This window comes from Cryptotermes secundus, unplaced genomic scaffold (genome assembly GCF_002891405.2).
Source record: "Cryptotermes secundus unplaced genomic scaffold, Csec_1.0 scaffold693, whole genome shotgun sequence".
Taxonomy (NCBI): domain Eukaryota; kingdom Metazoa; phylum Arthropoda; class Insecta; order Blattodea; family Kalotermitidae; genus Cryptotermes; species Cryptotermes secundus.
Genome location: NW_019722434.1, coordinates 60368 through 82017, shown reverse-complemented (window position 1 = coordinate 82017; position 21650 = coordinate 60368). Strand labels below are relative to the sequence as shown.

At 39.5% G+C, this 21650-nt stretch overlaps 1 protein-coding gene across 6 annotated transcripts in view; it reads left to right on the top strand.

The window, feature by feature from the left end:
- The window catches only part of LOC111861440 (flocculation protein FLO11), a 45345-nt gene that overhangs the window by 10443 nt on the left and 13252 nt on the right, over positions 1-21650 (top strand). For all 6 annotated transcript variants that reach the window (XM_023846010.2, XM_023846009.2, XM_023846013.2 and 3 more), the window contains 5 exons: positions 3717-3942; positions 7486-7598; positions 11474-11533; positions 11627-11807; positions 11895-12046. In XM_023846010.2, coding sequence (XP_023701778.1) covers positions 3717-3942; positions 7486-7598; positions 11474-11533; positions 11627-11807; positions 11895-12046 — 732 coding nt within the window. The remainder of the gene's footprint in view (positions 1-3716; positions 3943-7485; positions 7599-11473; positions 11534-11626; positions 11808-11894; positions 12047-21650) is intronic.

Here is a 21650-nt window from a genome sequence, read left to right as displayed (position 1 = left end):
TTATTATAGAATGTACATAGGAAAAATACATCATTTTTAATGTCTCCAGTGGTAAAAAGGATTTAACTGATCGGATTGCAAAACAGGATCTGTTTAACTTATCAATTACTGCATCAATATGACTTTCCCATGTTAAAAAAATTTCAGTTTTTAATCCCAGAAACGATATATTAGAAATACTTGGAATTTGATTGTTTAAATAACTAACTTGAACATTTAAGTTTTTACTGTTTTTAGTTCTAAACTGTAGAAAATAAGTTTTTTCGTAATTTATTACTAGCTCATTTTTCCTAAACCGTTCATTTATCATGTCAAATAATTTATTTATTCTAATTTTAAATGTCGCAGGATTCTTATCAAAGATAAGGATACTTGTATCATCTGCAAATAATATTGGTTTGGATATGTCAGATATAATTTTTGGTAAGTCATTTACATATTGTAAAAAGAGCGCTGGGCCTAATACAGAGTCTTGAGGCACTCCGCACTGTATTTCTTTCCATTCAGAACAACATTTACTCCCATTTTCATACAAAATTACTCTCTGGTATCTTCCTCTCAAATAGGATCTTATAAATTTCTGAGCAGCTCCTTCAATTCCATAGAAGTCCATTTTTGATAGCAATATATCATGATTTACTCGGTCAAAAGCCTTACTCAGATCACAAAAAATTCCACCCGCTATATATTTGTTGTTTACAGCCCTATAAATATTCTCCATTAGATTATAAGTAGCTAATGTAGTTGAAGAGTTTTTTCTAAAGCCGAATTGCTCCTGCGTTAGCAGGTTATGTGTATTTAAGTGGAAAATCATTCTTTTATATATAACTTTTTCAAAAATTTTAGAAAAGATTGGGAGTAAAGATATAGGTCTATAATTAGACATGTCGGTTTTATCCCCTTTTTTGTGTATGGGTATTATTTCAGAATATTTTAATCGAGCAGGGAATATTCCTGTAGACAATGACTTATTAAATATGTAAGTTAATGGTGATGATATATATGGTGCACTTGCTTTTATTAATTTGGTAGTAATTCCATCATATCCACAAGCTGCTTTGAGTTTTATAGATCTTATTATCTCTTCTATTTCATTGCTGTTAGTTGCTTTTAATACCAATTTCTGAGATGGTTTTGGAAATGAAGTGTATAAATAATCCATGAACTTCTTATCTGTTTCCACAGTATTATTTGTCCATTTCTTCATAGAATTGCTTATATCTAAAAAAAAGTTATTAAACGATCTTACTATATTTTTGTAGTCCTGAGTGATATTACCCTTTATATTTAAACAAGTCACCTTAGTAGAAGCTTGGCTATTTCCAGTCATGTTTTTTATAATTTTCCAGGTTGTTCTTGTTTTATTATTGGAAGTTCTTATGACTTTGTTCAGATATAACTTTTTTGCTGTTGAGATAACTCTACTTAATATCTTGCAATACATTTTATAGTGTTCTTTTAATCTAGAATCATTATTGCTCTTAATTTTTATATAGAGCTCCCTTTTTTTATTACATGATTTTATAATTCCTGGGGTTATCCATGATTTATTAGCATCTATACTTTGTGATTTTGTGATCTGAAAACATGAATTTAGAATCCTAAGGTAAGTATTTAAAAAGTTATTAAACATTGTATCCACATCACTATCTACAAAAATATCATCCCATAATTCATAGCTCAGATTAATTTGGAAGTCTAACAGAGAGGACTCGGTGATGACCCTACGGGTATACCTCTGATATTGCTTCATTATATATGTAATATTGTATATTATAATGATCTGCCCATCGTGATCAGATAATCCATTTTCCCATGGAAGAACACTGAAACTTTTGTTTTTATATTTGTTAATAAAAATATTATCTATTGCTGTGGATGAGTTAGAGCAAATTCTAGTCGGAAATGTAACTGTACTGTTTAGCCCGTATGAAGCTAGTAGCGAATCCAGTTTTTGTTTGTAATTAGTATCCACCAGGTAATTTATATTCACATCCCCACATATTATTATGTAGTAGTAGTAAACTTTGCCACATCAAAAAATCTTACTGTCAAAAGTACGATGTTCCCACATCATAACATAAATTTACTTGGACATCTGATGGGATCCATATTTTGATAGATAGGAGACAACACTTAAGTATACTTGATGTCCAATCATATAGGACAGCAGATTGTGATACTGACCACTACCTGGCGGTGGCAGAGGTTAGGGAGAGACTGGCAGTGCGCAAACAAACTATACAGTCCAGTCTTCTCATCTGCTGTCCAAGAACATAAAAATTAGGATATACAAAACTGTAGTTTGTGGTTCTGTATGGGTGTGAAACTTTGTCTCTGTCATTAAGAGAGGAACATAGACTGAGGGTGTTTGAGAACAGGGTGTTTAGAATATTTAGACCGAAGAGAGATGAAATGACAAAAGGGAGAAATGAGGATCTTCATAACTTGTACTCTTCTCCAAGTATAATTAGAATGATCAAGTCAAGGAGGATGAGGTGGGCAGGTCATGTAACACGAATGGGGGAGACGAGGAATGCAGGTAGGATATTGGTGGGAAAGCCAGAAGGAAAGAGACCACAGGGAAGACCAAGTTGTAGGTGGGTGAACAATAATATAATGGATCTTAAGAGAGATAGGATGGGTTGGTATGGATTGGTTAAATCTGGCTCAGAACAGGGACCAGTGGAGGGCTCTTGTGAACATGGTAATGAACCTTTGGGTTCCATAAAATGCTGGGAAATTCTTGAGTAGCTGCAGAATTGTTGGCTCCTCCAGAAGGGCTCAGCTCCATGAGTAAGTAAGGGACTGATGTAAAGTACAGTAGAAAACTCCAGTGTTGAATATTTGTTGTAACAAAACGGTTCTTACTTTAAAAATGACCCTCATATAATTTTTAGATATTCATATTAAAGGCTTAAAAATAGAAGCAAAATTGTGTCTTGATATACATAGACCTTCGTTTTTGTGAACTGGATGTCTTACCACCTTTTAAGTTAGGGTTATCATGTGTGCTAGAAGGGCCCCAATATTGTGTGATGTGTGAAGTACAATATTTTGTAACCAGTGTATAGAGATGGAGGAGAGAAAGAATAATATACAGTAGTTGCAAGTTTTCCTGGAAGTTATTCTATGGTCCAGAAAGAGACCATTGCGAAAGGCAGGAAATAGGGCTATGTTTCTTGGAGTTGAGGTTCTCATTGCAGTGGTTGTGAACTTTTCTGTCTTGTGGTGTATAACTGTATCTAGTCTGTTGAATCAACTGACTGTATGGCAGCAGATAAAAATTTTCAGGGCTCTGTTTGATTTTGAGCTTCTCTCATCGGTGATGGTGAAGAGATCCGTCTTTTAAGTTATAACAGCATGTATTGTGGTGAAAGTCAATATATAACACAGAATAGTCTGATGAAATACATAGCGTTATATCCCAGAAGGTAATTTGAGGGTCGTTCTTTGTACCTAAGAATTATATCTAAACAAGTAGTGCAGTTTTTTTGGCTTATTTTCCATGTTGAGGTAGGTTGTTTTATATGCATGGTTGTATTTGTTATTTAATGAGTTGTGACAGAATTAGACATTGCAGGATGATTCGTGCTGTATAAAATCCTGTATCCACATTAAAAATTTTGTGCTAAAATTTTGTTTTGAGCAGATTTGATGGTGTAGGTTAATATTGAGAGGTTGGGGCAATAACTGTTGTGGTCACATGATTGCAGTCGTCAGCAAGCACGTGCACTACAGAGGGATCCACTACCTCTTCATCCCCAGCGTCGTCTGTGAATCTCATTACCACCAACTCACATATTTCACATCTGCAGCGCAACAGTGTTACCAACAATAACAACAACGCACCCAAATATGGGACTCTGGTACCAAACCGGATCTTTGTGGGTGGAATCTCAGGCAGTACCACTGAAACCGAACTGGCACAGCTGTTTTCAGGTATGGCTCCGTTCTAAGTTCTGTCATTATTATGTGCTTGCAAAGAGACCTGCTAGCGCAGCAGAATATATTGACTAGATTGACATATTTCTGTCAGACATGTTTCTTGTAAAGTAATCCATGCTTGTCTTGAAGGATTTCTATCCTGTTTACATACAGTCCAGTGTTTTTTTGTTAATGTCCGACATGTGATGCTGAATGAACACTTATTTTCAGGCCAGTATTTATCTGTGTTTGTTCTTTTGGACATTTTCCTGAGTTTCTTCAAAGCACAATATTTTGGGATCTGTTTCCATCATAAGATGTAAGGGAGGAAAGTTCCTGATCTGTTGGGGCCTGTCTGAAAGAGCTAGTCCTGATCACTGTTCCTGGCACTTTCAAAAGGGTTCAGGGGAGTCCCCTTACATCTTATGATGGAAACAGATCATATGTTGGAATGTTGCTTTCTGAAGAAAATCAAAATGATGGATAGTGTCCAAAATGTTAGTCGTATTTAGGGTGGTATCGCACTAGGATGCCAATGGGAGGCCATGGCGCAGCTGCCAGCATCTTGGCCAAACTCAGTGTATTAATTTAGTAGTCATATAAAGGCCATGCCATAGCTCAAGCAGTTAGCCGCTGGCTTCCCAATGCGGTGGCCTGGTTTCTATCCCGGGTCTGGTCAAGTGGGATTTGTGGTGAACAAAGTGGCGCTGGGGCAGGTTTTCTCTAAGTACTTCGGTTTCCCCTGCCAGTCTTCATTCCACCAATTGCTCCACAATCACCCACACCTATCATCTGGGGCTGGTACCATAGGCCAGAAGTGGCCGCAGTACAAGAGACTTAGCCCCACCCCACTAGCAATAAAAAAATAATAGTCATATATTGCACCTAGCATCTGTCTGGCAGCGCTTCCAACTTGGCATCGCTGCCAACAAAGATGCCAAGTGCTAATGCTGCTGGCATCGCTGTTACAAAGGCAAAGGCCAAATCAACATCACACGACAATCTGAAGCCAGTCCACTGACGTCCTGCATGTATATATGCTCGTGTGTATTTTTATTTCCTTCATACATGCCCAATTTTGACACCGAAAGATTTGTAATTGAAATTCAGTCCCAACCGTCTAGCAGCTGGACGCCATGGCATCCTAGTGCGATACCACCCTTGTACACCATCATCACAAACCTTAGCTGTAGCTTGGTATTTAACTATCTTGGCTTGGTCTTCCACAGTTTACTTATATGCATTGTAATGCAACTATTTGATTATTTTAACATTAGTGAAAAGCGGTATAGACATTTTGCTGAAACTCTTACCAGGCCCTTATGCAAGGAAATGTCTGATTGTGTTATGTCTGAGTTCTGCATGACAGTAAGTGGTGCAGTGTATATTCCTGTCACATAGAATATTTGTATTACAGTTCCATCAAAAATGCAACCACTTTAATTTTACTTTTTGCAACTTTTTTTGGCCCCAACTGGCCATCATCAGGTACTCCAATTTGCCAGAACTGTTACCTGCATTGAATATCAGTTATACATTTCATGTGTAACTGCATTGTTCTATATTAATGTTACGGTCACGATCCACCTAACATTAGTCAATTCACCATATGCTGTGATTCACTTTCTATTGCAATTAACTAAAATTTCATTAAAATTTGTAATTATTATTCTTAAATTCTGTACACTTCCTACACCTCTCTAGGGCATCGTCCACTTGTCCAAACAGTATATATTTCAACCGTCCTTGTTTTTGTTTTGGTGGCCTGTTGTTTCAGTGTGCAAGCCCGTTGTTGCTGTTACGTCTGAAAATAAAAGTGGTTGAATTGTTGACAGAACTGTAATACAAATATTTTATGCGAATGTTATAGAAATGCAACAGGATGCTTAAATACAATATTGTACATTCCTGTCTACTATTAATTGCATAGTTATGAGGTCTTTGGTGTGCATGAGCTGTTCCTGTTAGAGTCACAGTGCACAGTCACAACTGAGGCAGTGACTCAGTGTTACAGACTCCAGAACATATGCCAGTAACATCACCTCTTGGTCAGTTGGCACTGGTATCGTCTTGTTAAATATTTAGGTCAGTTTGTTCTGATGAGAACTCGCTGAGGTGAGTATTTGTTTTAGACCATAATGCCAGCTATTGAGCAGGGGTTTTTCTAACTTACTTTCTTTCTTTCTTTCTTTCTTTCTTTCTTTCTTTCTTTTTTTCAGTGTTGCTGACTGTCTTGACTGAGGTTAATGTTTTTTCTTCAGCCACTTCATGCAGTTGGTGGGATAGTGTCTTGTAGTAGGTCATGACTCCAAACTGGCATGAAACTAAAAGCATGATCTTCAGTCCATTCAAGTATCAGTCTGCCCTATACTGTGTGAACTTAAAACATGCACGAGACTGGTACCTGACTGACAGGACCCCAAGTTTTTGGAGACAGTAGTCAAATCCTCCTTTCCCACATAGCAGCCCTCCATGAAATTTTCTAGCACAAGATTTTGGATTCTTGCTGGCAAGATGGGATGGGCATGCAGTGTGTGTGTGTGCGTGCGTGCGTGCGTGTGGAGACAGATACAAGGTCTGACAGTAAAGTTTGTGAATTCACCATTGTGTGCTTGCAATGGTAGCAGTAGACAGAAACCTCAGTATGGCTTGATGATGGCATATCAGCGTTTCACAGCTGTGTTATTGTTGATCTGTGGCAGTATCTTTCTGAGCAGCTTCTATTGTCTGAGTGTGTTTTGTGAGAATGTCTGAGCTTGAATTAGAGCAGCAAACAAACACTAAATTGAAGACAGCAGTCTTCTGGGATGTGGCACTGTGTAGATGTGGTGTTAACCGACGTTTCGGAGGAACATATCGCGTCCATCTTCAGGGTAGAAGGAAAAATAAGAAAATCCGCAAGCAAAGAGACAGTGAGAACAGGTGCAAGCAGGCTGCTGTTCTCACTGTCTCTTTGCTTGTGGATTTTCTTATTTTTCCTTCTACCCTGAAGACGGAGGCGATACATTCCTCTGAAACATTGGTTAACACCACATCTATACGGTGCCACATTCCAGAAAACTGCTTTCTTCATAGTCACTGCCGTGAAAACCTCAAATCTTACAAACACTAAATTTCTTGTTAGACTTCGCTAGATTGGAAGTGAAATCAGACAGATGTAAGTGCAAGTGCTGCAAGTGACTTCTTTCTCTTCCTGAAGATTAATGAAATATTGAAAGGAAGGCATTTTGATGACATTGAGGACATCAGGAGTAATACGACGGCAGCTCTGAAGGCCATTCCACAAAATCAGTTCCAAAATTCTTTAGAATGGTGGACTAGGTACTAGCATCAGTGCATAGCTTCCCAAGAGGAGAACTTTGAAGGGGCCACAGTGATATTGAGCAGTGACATATGTAGCACTTTTGCCGCAATGAGTTCGCAAACTGTATTGTCAGACCATGTATGTTTATGGGATAAGGTTCTGCACATAATCAAGATATGGATGAAATTTTATAGGTTCCTTTGGTGGAACAGCCTAGCATTGAATCTGTGAGAGTGTATGTGTGATGTTTTCAGCATACGGGAATGTGAAAGCAACGAAAGTGATTAGTGACCGGGCTGGAGTGTCGAAGGGCTATGGGTTTGTTACCTTTGAGACAGAAGAAGAAGCAAAGCGCTTGATGCAGGATGTAAGTAGCACGTAGTATTATTGTTAGTGCCCTTTTTGCTCTGAAGAAGTGGTAACAATTTATTAAATATATAGTGACCATTGTGGCCAAGTTTCTGTGGAGTACACTTGTCATATTTTAGTATAGTAATAGAATCGTCTCACTGGTGTTACATATGTTCTGAAGTTCTTAAGTATCATTGAATATTATACACATGAAGCGAAATTTGTGTCCATATCAGCTGGACAGGAAATTGTGTTGCGTTGGTATGGACCCTGAATGGTTCATCATTTTTTGATTACTGGTCCATTAGGAGGAGGTTTGCAGCATCTGATCAGCTCAGTATGCTCAGGCAGTTACTTTGTAGCAAGGCCTCAGTTTGTGTTTCTATTCACAGCCTTTCTTGGTAATTTATGTAAAGAGCTGATAGTATTTCCTAGCCCAAATTGAAAATTTATTTGTTCATAGTGTGTAATTTTTGCAGGCCATCTGTTTACATAAAACACTTAGGTATGTTTCTACTGAGTTCATGTCAGGTCTAATGGAGGTGCTACTTGATGGCTCTATTACAAGAGCTGCTTTCATGGGCTACACATGAAGCAAATAACTGCAGATTGGATGAGTGGATGGTTAGATGAGATGCTGTGACAGATTAAGCTGCTTACTGAGACTGTTCCGCAGTGAAACCAACAGACTTTGCCAGCATGTTGAGGTTATTCTAAGCAAAAAATCTCATATGAACCATGGATCAATTCAGCATCATCATTGTGATATAGACCAAAATGTTTATTCACCTTCGTTATATTGGTAGCGACTAAAATGCCCAATATGATTGCAATGAGCAATCCATCACTGAATTTCTTGTTTGTTATTTACCGACTGGAGGTGGAGAAACGTTGGCATACAGTATTCATACTATCTGATTGACATTTATTGTCTGTTTGACTAAATTTAACATTATACGGACATCACTTTCACATGTACTGCTCAGAATGTCCACCTTGTGCCCGTACACATGGTACAAGACATACCTCCAGTGACTGCATCCACTGCATGCTCCTGAGCAGTTTATTTCTGATGCTAACAGCAGCTTCATTTATTCTTTGCATCAGCTGCTCTCATGTGTGTGGCTTTCCGTTCAAGTATACCCTGGATTTCATGCAGTCCCACACAAAGAAGTCTAATGGAGACTGGTCAGGTGACCGAGGGGGCCATGGCACAGGTCCACCTCTTCCTAACCATCATTCAGCAAGCGGAATGTCCTTGAAGTATGGGGGTAGGTGACACTGCAGAAACTGCTGTGAGATGACCCTTGAAGAAATGTGGCCCAATCAGATAATTGCCTAGTAATCCCCACCACACATTTACAGAGTACCTGTGTTGGTACTACATACTGTTATGTTTCGTGGATTTTGGTGTGCCCAGGTGTGAGAATTTCTTGTGTTATTTATGCAATCACGCATGAATGTAGCTTCATTCGTGAATAAGATGTGAGGTAGAAAATCCAAATTTGCATGAAGCCATTCACAAAATTCCACACGAGGTGCATAATGAGGCAAGAGGTGTTGGACTCTCTGTAGGTGGTGTGGATATGGACCATCAGAATGTAATGTTCACCATACTGGAGTGGGAGAAACACCTGTAATGTGCAAAAGTCTACACATACTTGAGGTTGGGCTTCTCTATACTGCATCACACCTTTATTGAACATGTTCTCTTATTAGCTTGAGGGTAGGTACCAGTCTCCCTCCAACATTCGTCCATATTCGCAAAAGCTGAGTGATGATGTGGATATCGTTGCCAATATTCCTCTATAGCAGCACATGCATTCCCATTTCAAAAGCCATACACAAACACCAAGTTCGCTCATTCTTCGTATGAATAAGTTGCAGGCATTTCCCCTAATAGCGCTCAATACGGTTGACTCACAGGATGAGCCGTCTGTCACAGTAACATCACCAGGTTGATTGAGTTGACTGCTTGCTTCACCACCTCCAGTCAGTAAACAACAAACAAAAAATGCAGTGGCAAATTGCTCAGTGCAATCATAATGGGTGTTTTAGTTGATAACACCATAACTAAGGTAAATAACATTTTGGTCTGTATCGCAATAACAAAGCCGAATTAACCTGTGCTTCATATGAGAATTTTTGCTTAGAATAACCTCCTGAACACACTGGTGGGGTTTGTCAGTTTCAGTGCGGAATGCCATGTACACTTGGTCATCGACTTTCGACCACAAAAATATGAAAAATAAAAGATGATTAAAATGTAAAAGTTTTAAAAATAAATTATATAGATGATAAAAATATTGGAAAGGTTAAAAATACTGTTAATAAATATATGGCTGACATACAACCAGATCAACTTACGACCTGTCAGTCAGAATGAAGTTGGTCGTAAGTCGATGACCAAGTGTATATGTAAGTCATGAGATAGGCCGCACCATAGCTCAAGCAGTTAGTTACTGGCTTCCCATTGCGGCGGCCCGGGTTCGATCCCGGGTCTGGTCAAGTGGGATTTGTGGTGGACAAAGTGATGCTGGGGCAGGTTTTCTCCGAGTACTTCAGTTTCCCCTGCCAATCTTCATTCCACCAGTTGCTCCACAATCACCCTCACCTATCATCTGGGGCTGGTACGATAGGGCAGAAGTGGCTGCAGTACAAGGGACTTCGTCCCACCCCACTAGCAATAAATAAAAAGGCATGAGATGAATGAAATATATGAATAAGAAAAGAAAAATATGCTGATATTGAATTGGTAAGCTTTAAGATCTGTTAGAATGAGGGTATGTTGTGCAGGGTGCATGCAACAGATTTATTTCTGCTCACCTGTCTCTAGTACTGAGTGGAAAATGTGCAGCTTTGCTGGTCCTCCATATTGTTAGAAAAGACAAGTTTGCAGAGCTTCTCACAGATGAGCGAATGATATTAAAATATAAATATTGGTTGTGAAAATGAACCTAACTAGGACGGGGTAGGGGCCCAAGTAATGGCTTTTTTGATCTCGATGTTGAACCTTCATGAGTCATGAAAACAGTTACATTGGGGTTCAGGATTTCATACTGTACTGGATAGCTAAAATGTTGCATTTGACAGATCCTGCTGAAGGATATGTTTAAGGGAAGGTATTATTATGGTACCACCCATATATAAAGTTCCTCGATTTGAAGTTTTCCTTCATCAGTATTTAATTTCAGTGATTGCAAGTTAATCTTAGTTTTGAAGTACCTCCATTTAAGATCTCCCTCACCTTAGTGGTGACATCCAGTACTCTAAAAATAAACTTTGTACAGGGTTTTTGCTGTAATTTGTTGTGAGTGAAAGTTGTGTGAGGCAACGTGACATGCATATCTTGGCTTTTTGAACCTTGGCATCTATTCATTGAGGACATTCTCAGTGGTTATCAGCTGCAATTGTGTGATGACACAAATATTAGTAAAAGGTAAAGCTATCCTTGTAACATGCTGTGGAGGCCCATAGGGGTGTGAGACGAGGCTCTCATGTTTTCTAGACACTCAGCTCACAGATGGTAAGGTTGTCAGCCTTACATACCAGTCGCCCCTTACTCCCAGGTAGATTTTTGGTACTCATTTCTGTTAGAGGCTGAATTGACCCCAGGGCCATAATGCAGCTGGAAGGGTTAGGTCAATTGAAAAATCCAATGACCTCATTGGGAATCAAACCTGCAACATTCCAGCCTGTAGCATAGTGCTTCAACCAACTATACTACCACCTGCAATATTACATCACTGTGTTCTGTCATTTGTTGAGTATAGTGACAGCTTTTGGCTGTCATTGAAACAGAGGGCAGTGCAGACAGTTGTAGGTCTCGAGTGTCAGGCCTGCTGGCCGCTACAGGTTCTGTTGTGATCAGTGGGCTATTTTTATTTTCAGTCTGATTGCATTGTTCTGAAGGAAAGGAAGCTGAATATTGCTCCTGCTATAAAGAAACAGGTGAGTGATGCAGTAACATTCTCACATTTGCATTGATATGTAATAGAAGTGTGGAACAATCTAGCTCATGGCTTGTTTTCATTTCGCTTGTAGCCGTTTAACCGAACATATGAAGTGGCGTCTCCTCCCACCATTCACAGCAACACAATCTTTTATCAGAATGGTGTGCCATACACTTTCCACAATGGAGTGGCATATTTTCCAGCCACACATCCTCAGCATGCCACTGGCAACACCATCACTACAGCAGGTGACCCAGCTGGTGTGTACCAGAGTGAGTATTTATTTATTGTGTGTGCTGTGCTCAGGTGCAGAATGTATTTATATGCAGAATTGATAATCTGATTTTGTTTTTCTCCAGCCACGTTTGGACCCCCACAGGTTGCTTCTGCACATTCTCCAGCCTCTGCTGCTGCTGCTGCTGCTGCTGCTGCGTACCCTGTGATCTACCCCTGCACAGCTCCCCCTGCAGTGTACATGTCTCCTCAGCAGTTCCCATATCAGCCCATACCAGTAAGTCTCTCTTTACATACTCGTTAGGCTTGGAGTGAACCCCCCACACACATACACATGTATGTGGTCACAGCTTTGGTGGAATTCTGTGATTGCCTGCATAATTAGTGTTTACAAAACATTGTACTATTGCGAGTGCCTTTTTGAAGGAAGTGGACTGACATGATGAGTTTTCAAGATCATGAAAGGCAGAGACTTTTATAAATGCTTACACAACGTTTATTGGTGTGTTCCAACATTCCCCAGACATGGATATGTTAGGAGTTTATTTGTTAATTATGTCACAAGCAGTTTCAAACACTGAGCATGTGTTGTTTTGTTGTGGAGTGTGAGTTTCAAGTGAGGCCAAGGATGACAGTTTGAAAGTAGGCTGGGTTTCATTGACAGAGAGATTAAAAAAAGTGCTTGCATGTAGGCAGCATCAACTTTATCCATTGTTTACAAAGATAACATCCATTGCTGTGTTGATGGTTGCTTTGATAACTGCAAGTGGAGATGTAATTGGGATTTGTTGTTGGTGTTTGAACTGTGGAAATTTGTGCAGGATTATTCAACCAGTTATTAGTCTGATTACTTGGAAAGTCCACCCTCCATTTTTGTGAACACAGGCTGCATCCACTATATACAGCATTAATTCTGATCCACTGGTTAACATTTCTGCTTTGCATTTGATGAGGTCCCACCCAGAGATTTGCTAATATGACTGGTTGTTTGTTTATTGTTTTCCGTTGTTATCTAAGATTATTTTGGAAAAGTCAGACTGCTGCTACTGACAGGCAACACATTACAGGAGAACACACAGAACCACAGCAACCAGAAGACACTAAATAAATGTAATTTTTTAGCTCTGATGGCTTGCAGTGGATTTGATACTGTAAATTGTTATTAGTTAGCTAATCAGCTATGCCATTCTGCTCATAAGTAATATAAGTTCACCTGACAAAATAAGTTTAGAGTATGACAGATTTCTGGAAGCTCAGAAGAAGGATTTTGAAATGCCTGAGTAATACCTTTTACATGTTTACATCTGACAGAAAGTTTGTTTATGGGTATGTGAAATTTTTAAATTTCAAGAGAAGAGTGGTTTATCAGCAGCACATCCGAAAAATGTGAAAGAGATACGGAACAAAACTGTGCAGGCTTTGTGACAGCTGGGGTTATGTATGTGGCATGGAAGTTTAGGGAACTTTTTTCTGCAAGAGATCAGGCTTCAGCTGATGAAAGGTGGAACATGTCCTACACAAGTTGTTCATTGCTTCAACTTTTCCAAACATATGTACTTGTGTACACGTGAGAAGAACCCAAATTTTCAATTAAAAATTCTCTTTCTTGTTTGTGTTTGGTTTGGCTGTTGTTAAGTGGGTAGTTGTTCATACCAATAATTGGATTGTCACTTGGCCCTGGTGATTGTTTCTACTGCATGAGCTGTTGCAAATGGCTTGTAGAGTCAAGTCCATCCTGACAACTTTGCAGTTATGGTAGCTGTGGTTATGCTATCCATCTGACCACATGTTGTGTTGTAATCTATATCAGTTACTGATAATTGTGGTGGGAGTTACATAATGCTCAGCAGTTAAGTGCAAGTAACATTTGAGGATATAAGGTTCACATTTTATGTTTCATGTATAAGATGACCTCTTTTTTAGGGGGACTTTCTTAAAGGGCCACCTTGTATGCCAGTAAACGGTTTTGGCACTTTTGGCCATGATGGAGGAGGAGGACATTCGTATAAGGCAATGCTTCTAGAAAAGAACCTTGCTGCATTGCCTGTATATAGGTGAAATATGTTTCTTCATTCATAACCTCACCATTTTTATCAAACAATTCATGATTCCTGTAACTAAAATTTCCCTTAAATTTTAAAATGGTGAAACATGAAAGAAATTAATGGATATATACATATAACTTTTCTCCTTTTTCTTTACTGGTTCTACCGCCCTGTGTGGGTCATGGCCTCTCCATGGTTTCATAACAATAAATTTCTCCAGGATGGGGTTATCAGCCCCACACTCAAACCCCAACCTGGAGGAGCGGCAACTACACTTCATCTGGGGCTTGCCCTTTGACCTGTCTGATGTGGATGGCCCTACCAGGAGCTTACGATTCTACCATTGTAGCGCTCTGGGTCATTGGAGCGCACACCTTCCCTTCACAATAAGGCAGTATTTTTAAGGGGGGTACATATAACTGCGTAATTCATAAATCTTCATAATTATTTTGATTGCAGTTCGTTATCTTTAACAGTTGCTAAAATGTGTCCGTTCTAATAAATGGAGGTGCAGAAAAAAAAGAGTAAATTTAAATTCATGTAGGTGGCTATGTGCTGGACATACAAAGTCCCCTTGCTGTCATGAATACTGTTTCTGTACTAAACTGAGATTCAGCAGATACTGTGCAATTGTGACATACATTTGAAAATTGTCAGATTTGGATCACAAGCATGCAGTTACTCATCCTGTTATCAAATGGCAAAATGCATGCGGATGTGTCCATAAGCAGGATATAGAGCAATCTTTACTTGCAGGAAGAATATATGTTGTGGTTGATTGGTTTCATCTGTAGGTACTGTGAGACCAATCATCTGGAAGACATGATGAAAATCTGTAAAGAGTTCAAGGAAGAGAGTCTTGGAGAAACTGTAGTCACTCAATTGGTCAAGAAATTTCCCACCATGTATGAAACTCCTGAAGGTTCATTATCATGTTCATAGATTGAGCCTGCCACTGGACCCTATCCTGAGCCAGATGGTCTAGACTACAAACTTGCATCCTGTTTCTGTCAGTGAATGTGAAACTTTATGCTGAACTCTTTCAAGTTCACTTTGTTCTAGTTTCTCCACGAAGATAGGTCAAGGCCACATGTGATAGAGGGAGTTATGTATTTCTGAAGTGAATGTTTTCATGGTAGTGTTAATTCCATTAGTGAATTTGGATGGTTTTACTGCTAGGTGGAAATCGTGGCTTGTGTTGTGGAGACCTTCAGTTGTTGCCAGCAAATGGTGCTGGATGCTCTGTGAGCTGATGATATTTGGATGTGAATTAAAGCAATTCATTTTTTCTTTGAGAACCATTGGTGATGTCCTCACAGAGGCAGAGGTTCTTCCTTTCTTTTAGTCCATTTTGCATGTTGTAATTTATAATAGGGCCAAAAAATAGAAAGTGAAATCACAGGAATGACGGTTTGCATCAAGGGACTGCAGGAAGTGAGTGTGCAGCTGGGTCATTCGGAAATTTATTTTCTTAAACATGGCCTCTTGACTTGCACTGGGTTGCATGAGTTTGGAGCGGTTTTTTTTAATACATGTTGTGGTGATAGAACAAGGCTAGTGAATATACCAACCACTGGGGAAGGACCTTTGTTGGAATATTTGTAGTCCAGTGTTTGAATGTGTTGAGAGGTCTGTGTCATAGTAATAAGACTCTACATTTGTTGTCCAGTCGAGTGCTGGCTACGTGACAGATGGAATGACCCAGTATCCGGTCTCATCTCCGCTGCCTTATCTTGTACCGGTACTGGACAGAATGTACTGAAGTGCAAAGGTGGGCTCACTTGTCATGTCATGTTCCTGTTGTTGCTGTTTTATAAACTGAGCCTCAGTGGAGCTGAGCTTGCAAGCTTCTGCTTTACAGAAGAACAGAAATTGAAGTAGCATGGAGATTATTTTGTGAAATGGGGACAGTTTCTTGAGTAGGAACTCTCTAATGATAACTTCATAGCAATATAACTTCTGTGGTGGAGAACAGCAGCTGATAAACTTCCCTCCTCCTTGGAACCTTGAAATCAGTTTGAGACCAAGAAACTGTTGTCTCTACCCTCCCATCTCTCATGCAGCCAAATTGAAACATATAAATTTGAAAACTTTTTTCTTTAGCTCAGACTGCCCTAAAATGGCTGATCTGAACTTGAAAATTATGCCGTTTTTATGTTCAAAATCTCTGGAAGTGTACTCATTCCACATTTCCCAAATAACTGATTTGATATTTTAGCCACTGGGGATGTCGAGAGTTTCTTCTTCTAATGCAATTTATCAGCTGTGTGATTTCCATTAAAACACTTCCTGGATCACTAAAGTAGTTTTCAGTTCTGCGACCTTAGGTGGCTGGTGAGGTTTGAAGATAAAGTTCAGGGCTTCTATTTTGCTAAGTGTGAACTTGCATCAGAATCTATTATTTGTTATATAGTGAACATTATATTGAAGTTCAGCTTCAAAATTATGTGTAGAGTGGCAGTCCAGTCATGCAGTGTGGACCCAAAGTTCAGTTCATTAGTAGCAAATTTGATTAAATGTATCGAGCCAGAAGGTGTGCATGGTAAATGCTGACAACAGAATTAGAGCCATTTTTACATGCCTAAGGAAGGCAAACTCTGTGATCTCAGCATCCAATAAGCATCAAACCTAACATTCTGGTCAGTGGTTGGGTTTCAGTTCCTGGAAGGAGATATCTTGCCATTGTTTCATTATGCTGTCTGGTAAATGTTCCACTGAGGCTCCAGTGCTGGCTGCATGTGTTTTCTTTTCTTTGTGCTAATGATGTATAGAGTACAGTAGGGCACAGGCAGCATGCTGACTCATCATGTTACTTCAGACTAGCACTAATGGCTGGCATTTTCATGTTTTGACGGTTGTTATGCTGCATGTCGTTTGCTGGCAGTCGTGTAACCCAGGTCTCGTCTCATGTGGGCCTGCTTATGAATCTCAAGTGTGAGGAATTTCATGCACTTTTTATTGATGAGGTCTTTTGTATAACAGGATAGTAAGCTAGTGAGATGGGAAGGGTTCTTTAAAGAGTGTGAACTTTAAGAGCTTTGTGACATGTCATCTCTTCACAGGTTGTGATTGGGTTTGTGTCATGGGTAGTTTCATATTGATCACACTGCCATATTACGTGTATTCTGATTGGATGAGTGTCTCTGGAATGGGGATTGTCAGATGGGAATAAAAAGGAACCTACCGTGAGATATGGCCTCACGGCCTGTCAGTTGAGTCTGTAACAGCTTACCTACCATATAGGCTGAGACATGATAGGGCCAGGGTGTCTTATAAATAATTCAGGTCTTTTATCCTTTTGACAGGAAAATGGAAAAAGACATGACAAGAAATTTTCCCTCTGTTCTGTGAATGAGAACAATTATTTGTTTCTGCTTAATTTATGGTTCGATAAGGAGTGTGGAAAACTTGAATTTATAATAGCTGTATGCCTTAAAATATCATCACTATATTAGACATTGCGTCCCTCTATGTTATGTTCACAAAATACGAGGGTAAGTCAATAAGTAAGTTACAAATGGATATAGAACTTAAACAAACAAGAGTACTGATTTGAAAAATGCTTTTATTTCTCAACATAATCTCCCTGTACATTGAGACATTTGTCCTATCGTTTCACAAGCCCCTGAAAACCAGCAGCATAAAATTCTTTGGGCTGATGTCAGAACCATGCTGGTGACTTTCCTTTCTACAGCTTCATCGTCGGGAAAATGTTCAACCAAAAGTTGATGTTTAAGAGGGCCGAACAAATGAAAGTCACTTGGAGCAAGGTCGGGGCTATACGGAGAATGCTCAAGGACTTCCCACCTGAAATTTTGCAGTATGAGGATGCGCATTGTCATGCAAGAGCAACACGTCTTTAGTGAGGAGTTCTGGTCTCTTCCGTTGGATGGCCTTACGAAGTTTTCTGAGGATGTTACAGTAGGAGTCAGCATTTATGGTTTGTCCTTGAGGCTGGAATGTGGTGAGCATTGTGCCTTCATGATCCGAGAAGACTGTGAGCATCACTTTCCTGGACGATGGTGTCACCTTAACTTTTTTTGGCAGGCGATGCATGATGTTTCCACTGCATTCATACACGCTTTGTCTCAGGCTGGTAATGGTGAACCTAAGACTCGTCACCTGTGACAGTTTGGGCTAGTATATTGTGTTCTTCATCGTGGTAGCGACTGAGATGCTGTAATGCCAGACACATTCCTTGCATTTTGTGTTGTGGGGTCAGAATGTGCAGCACCCATTGTGCACAGACTGTGTGAAAACCTAACTCATGCATTATGAGGTAGGCCATGCTGTGTGAACAACCAATAGCAGTGGCTGTAGTGTCTATAGTTACCCTTCTGTCTGCTCAGATTAAGCCTTCAGCCCATTGCACAGTCACCTCTGTTGCCATCTCCGTTGGCCGGCCGATGTGGTGTTTGTCTTCGATATGTGTCCGCCCTTCAGAGAACTTCTGCACCCAATTGTAAACAGCTTGACATGACAGGCACTTCTCACTGTAGATGGGAAGCCTTTCTTTATGAACATTCTTTGATTCCATACCTTTTGTCCACAAAAATCGCACAATGGAGCGCTGCTCGAGGGTTGTACACTCACTCAGAGGCACTGTCATCTTGCAACTGCTGTTTTGCTTTTATGAACATCGATTGTCTCGTGTCGAATGTAATCAGTTGCCACCAGACTAATGCTGCCATCTAGTGGCAATAGCCTCAAGTGCGTCATTCAAACATGTAGTACTCCACATCAATTTGTAACTTACTTATTGACTCGCCTACGTATATAAACCATAGGTCAGGAAAAGGATGAAAACCAAAGCGTTTATTTTTTGCCAAGGAAATTGTTGAATTTGGAACTTAATTTGCCACATTATACTCTATACATGCATTTGCAGGAAATATGTCTTGCACATTTTCACTAAAATACAATAGGAACCACTTAATGGGATTGTTGGTTATTAGAATCTGCTGCTTTGTAGGATGAAATTTTGGATAACAGATTTAAGTCATCAGCATACACCATATTTTTGCTGCTTGTTGGAATCAGATTTTTAATTATAAGAATTAAAAGTTGTGTTAATATAGTACATAGTTGTAGTAGATAATGTCACATGTAATACAGTTTGCATAGCAGTGACTCCAGGGGATTCATTGAGCAACCTCCACCCTCATCTTGCTACTGCTTTACTGTGGATGGTGTCAGGAATGAGCAGTATGAAAGGACTCATTTTTAAAAGGATTTTATGTTGTTATCCATTGTTCCTTATAAGTTCTTTTTACCCACTAAGTACTCTCAACTTTTAATTCTGTTTCTATGATGCTGTGTTGCGACCTTGCCTTTCTAATCCTCTTTCAGAGACATTTTTGTTGTTTATAAATTCAGTATCCTCCTTGATTCCACTGGTGTTAGTTCTCAATGATCAATATTTGATTTTTACTTATGCTCTGTTACAATGCAACTGTTTTATAAGAAATGTTAGTGATTGAAAAGAGAATTGAAAATTTTCATCTTCATGACAGATATGACAAGCTGAACATATGCACAGGATTACTGTGGTTTTGGACTTTGTCCGTTGTCTGGTATTCTGTAAACTAGAGAAAACATTTCGGAAACTGGACCTGTTTCTATCATTATGTGGAGAAGGGTAGAGTACACCTTTGATGGGTCCCTTAGAAACAGCTAACTTCAGTCACTTGAGGTGTCTCTCAAAGAGAACTGGCTGCAGAGTTAGGAGTCCCTCATTCTTTGTTAGTAGAGCTGTTCAGAACTTGTGATGCATTGAACAGTGATGGGAACACTGAAGGAGGGAGTGGATGCATGAAGGGTAAAGCCAGGCTGTTGATGTAGCAGTGTTGGTTTTGTTCAAGCAGGCCTGGGCAGTGAACTCACCTGTAATCCACATGCAGCATTCTGTTTGAAAATAGCACTGAGTTTGATCAAAGATTACAAGAAGAGTTTGAAGTGACTGAAGGATATGTAATGAAAACCTCCATGAAGAGAAACAAGGCTTGGCTCATATGAGTTTGATGGGAAATTATTTTAAATGTTTGTTTATAGTTCAGAGGTTATCTTTGGTACATACATAGTGGGTGATTGTTATGTCCTCACTCCAGGTCATTGCATGGTTTTAGGTGCTTGTCCTTCTACAGGGAGAAAGGTAGAATTACACTTGTTCATCTCTGACATGATAGGAACAGTCCAGTTGACGCTTACTGTGGCAGATAACAGTAAACCCCCTAGGTGTTTCAAAGGTGTTAGAAATCTTCCACTTTAGTAGGATAGTAACCATTGCTTATCTGTACATAGCTCAGGTGGTTAATCATGAGCTTCCACCTTGGCAGCCCAGGTTTGATCCTTGGCCAGGTCATGTGGGATTTGTGGCAAACAAAGTGGCACTAGTGTGGGGGTTTGTCTGAGTATTTCGGTTTCTCCTACCAGTTTTTATTCCATAAACTGCTCCACACTCATCATCATCATCATCATCATCATCCAACATCCAGGGCTGGTACAGTAGGCCAAGTAGTGGCCGATGTACCAAGTGGACTGAGTTTCACCCCATCCCAAAAAACTTAAAAAACCACTGGTTTGGTGACAGCTTCTGCATTTGAAGATTACCTGCACATTTGGAGTAGGCAGTTGGTCAAGAGAAAGAATAAAATTTGCATTTACCCAGGACATTGCCCAGCTTATTATCCAAGCTTCAGCTTGCATTGAATCTGTTTTTATACCTTCAAGCACTCTCTCTCATTCGGTCCCTTCAGGAGGGAATTTAGAGTTGAATTTTGAATGAGGGGAAGAACCTTAAATTGAGGAACAGATTGGGGTATGTGTGTATGTATATTTAACTGAAGTCTTTTTTTGACAAAAGTAGTATAGAATGTTGCTCCCTTCCCCCTTTTTTTGCATGTCTTCATAAACTTCATACTGTTGTCTGGATTTGTTTGTAGTCTGGAAGTGTGCATGTTTGGTGTGACATACAATAGAGCATATATGTAATAGTCCAACCAGATTTTAAAAAATTAAAAATATGGAGTAACACATTTTTAACTGTAATTGAGACAAAGTTTCAACCCATTTTGATTGTGTATTCCCAAAAAGAAAGCAAACTAAAAAATTGTTTTCATTTGTCATGCTGCAGGAAGTATTCGTAATGCCTGACTGGAGCAGCATATGCAAACTTCTGTGTTGCAATTATTGCTACAGTATTACAGATATCACTAGTTTGTTTGCTAACAGCAGGTCACCCCAAAATGCCTGCTTGGCCATGTCGTGTTCTGTGCACCACATATCTAGAATAAGCTTAGTGTCAATGACATGCGGAAGCACATATGCAGTTAAATGTTGATGAACCAAGGTTTCACTTTGGTTTGATCATTTTGAATGGTGATTTAGTGCTGTAGGGCACTGTGTCTTGCTTTTACATCAGCAGGCTGGGAAGATGCCCAGAGATGAGAATTAATCTGGTTATAGCATGGTGCAATTCAGACTAAGTAGTGGCCACAAGGGCGGTACCTTATCGGAATTTTCCATCTTTTGGAGGGGAGTGAGAACATGTGGTGTGGTGTGTGTGCATTGGTGGAGCCTTGTGCTGCTATCTGTATGTTTATTCATCAGTCCATTTTTTTTAAATTGTTGTGAAACATGATCTCAAGGCTTGTAATTTCAGTAAACAGTGTGCTTATATGTATATATATATATATATATATATATACATACACAGGGTGTCCCAGGAGGAATGGACCAAACTTCGGGAGGGTGTTCCTTATGTTAAAGTATGCCGATATAACCCAAAACACCTATGTCCAAAGTTGAACGGTTACGGAGATAATGGCCCGAGAAAAG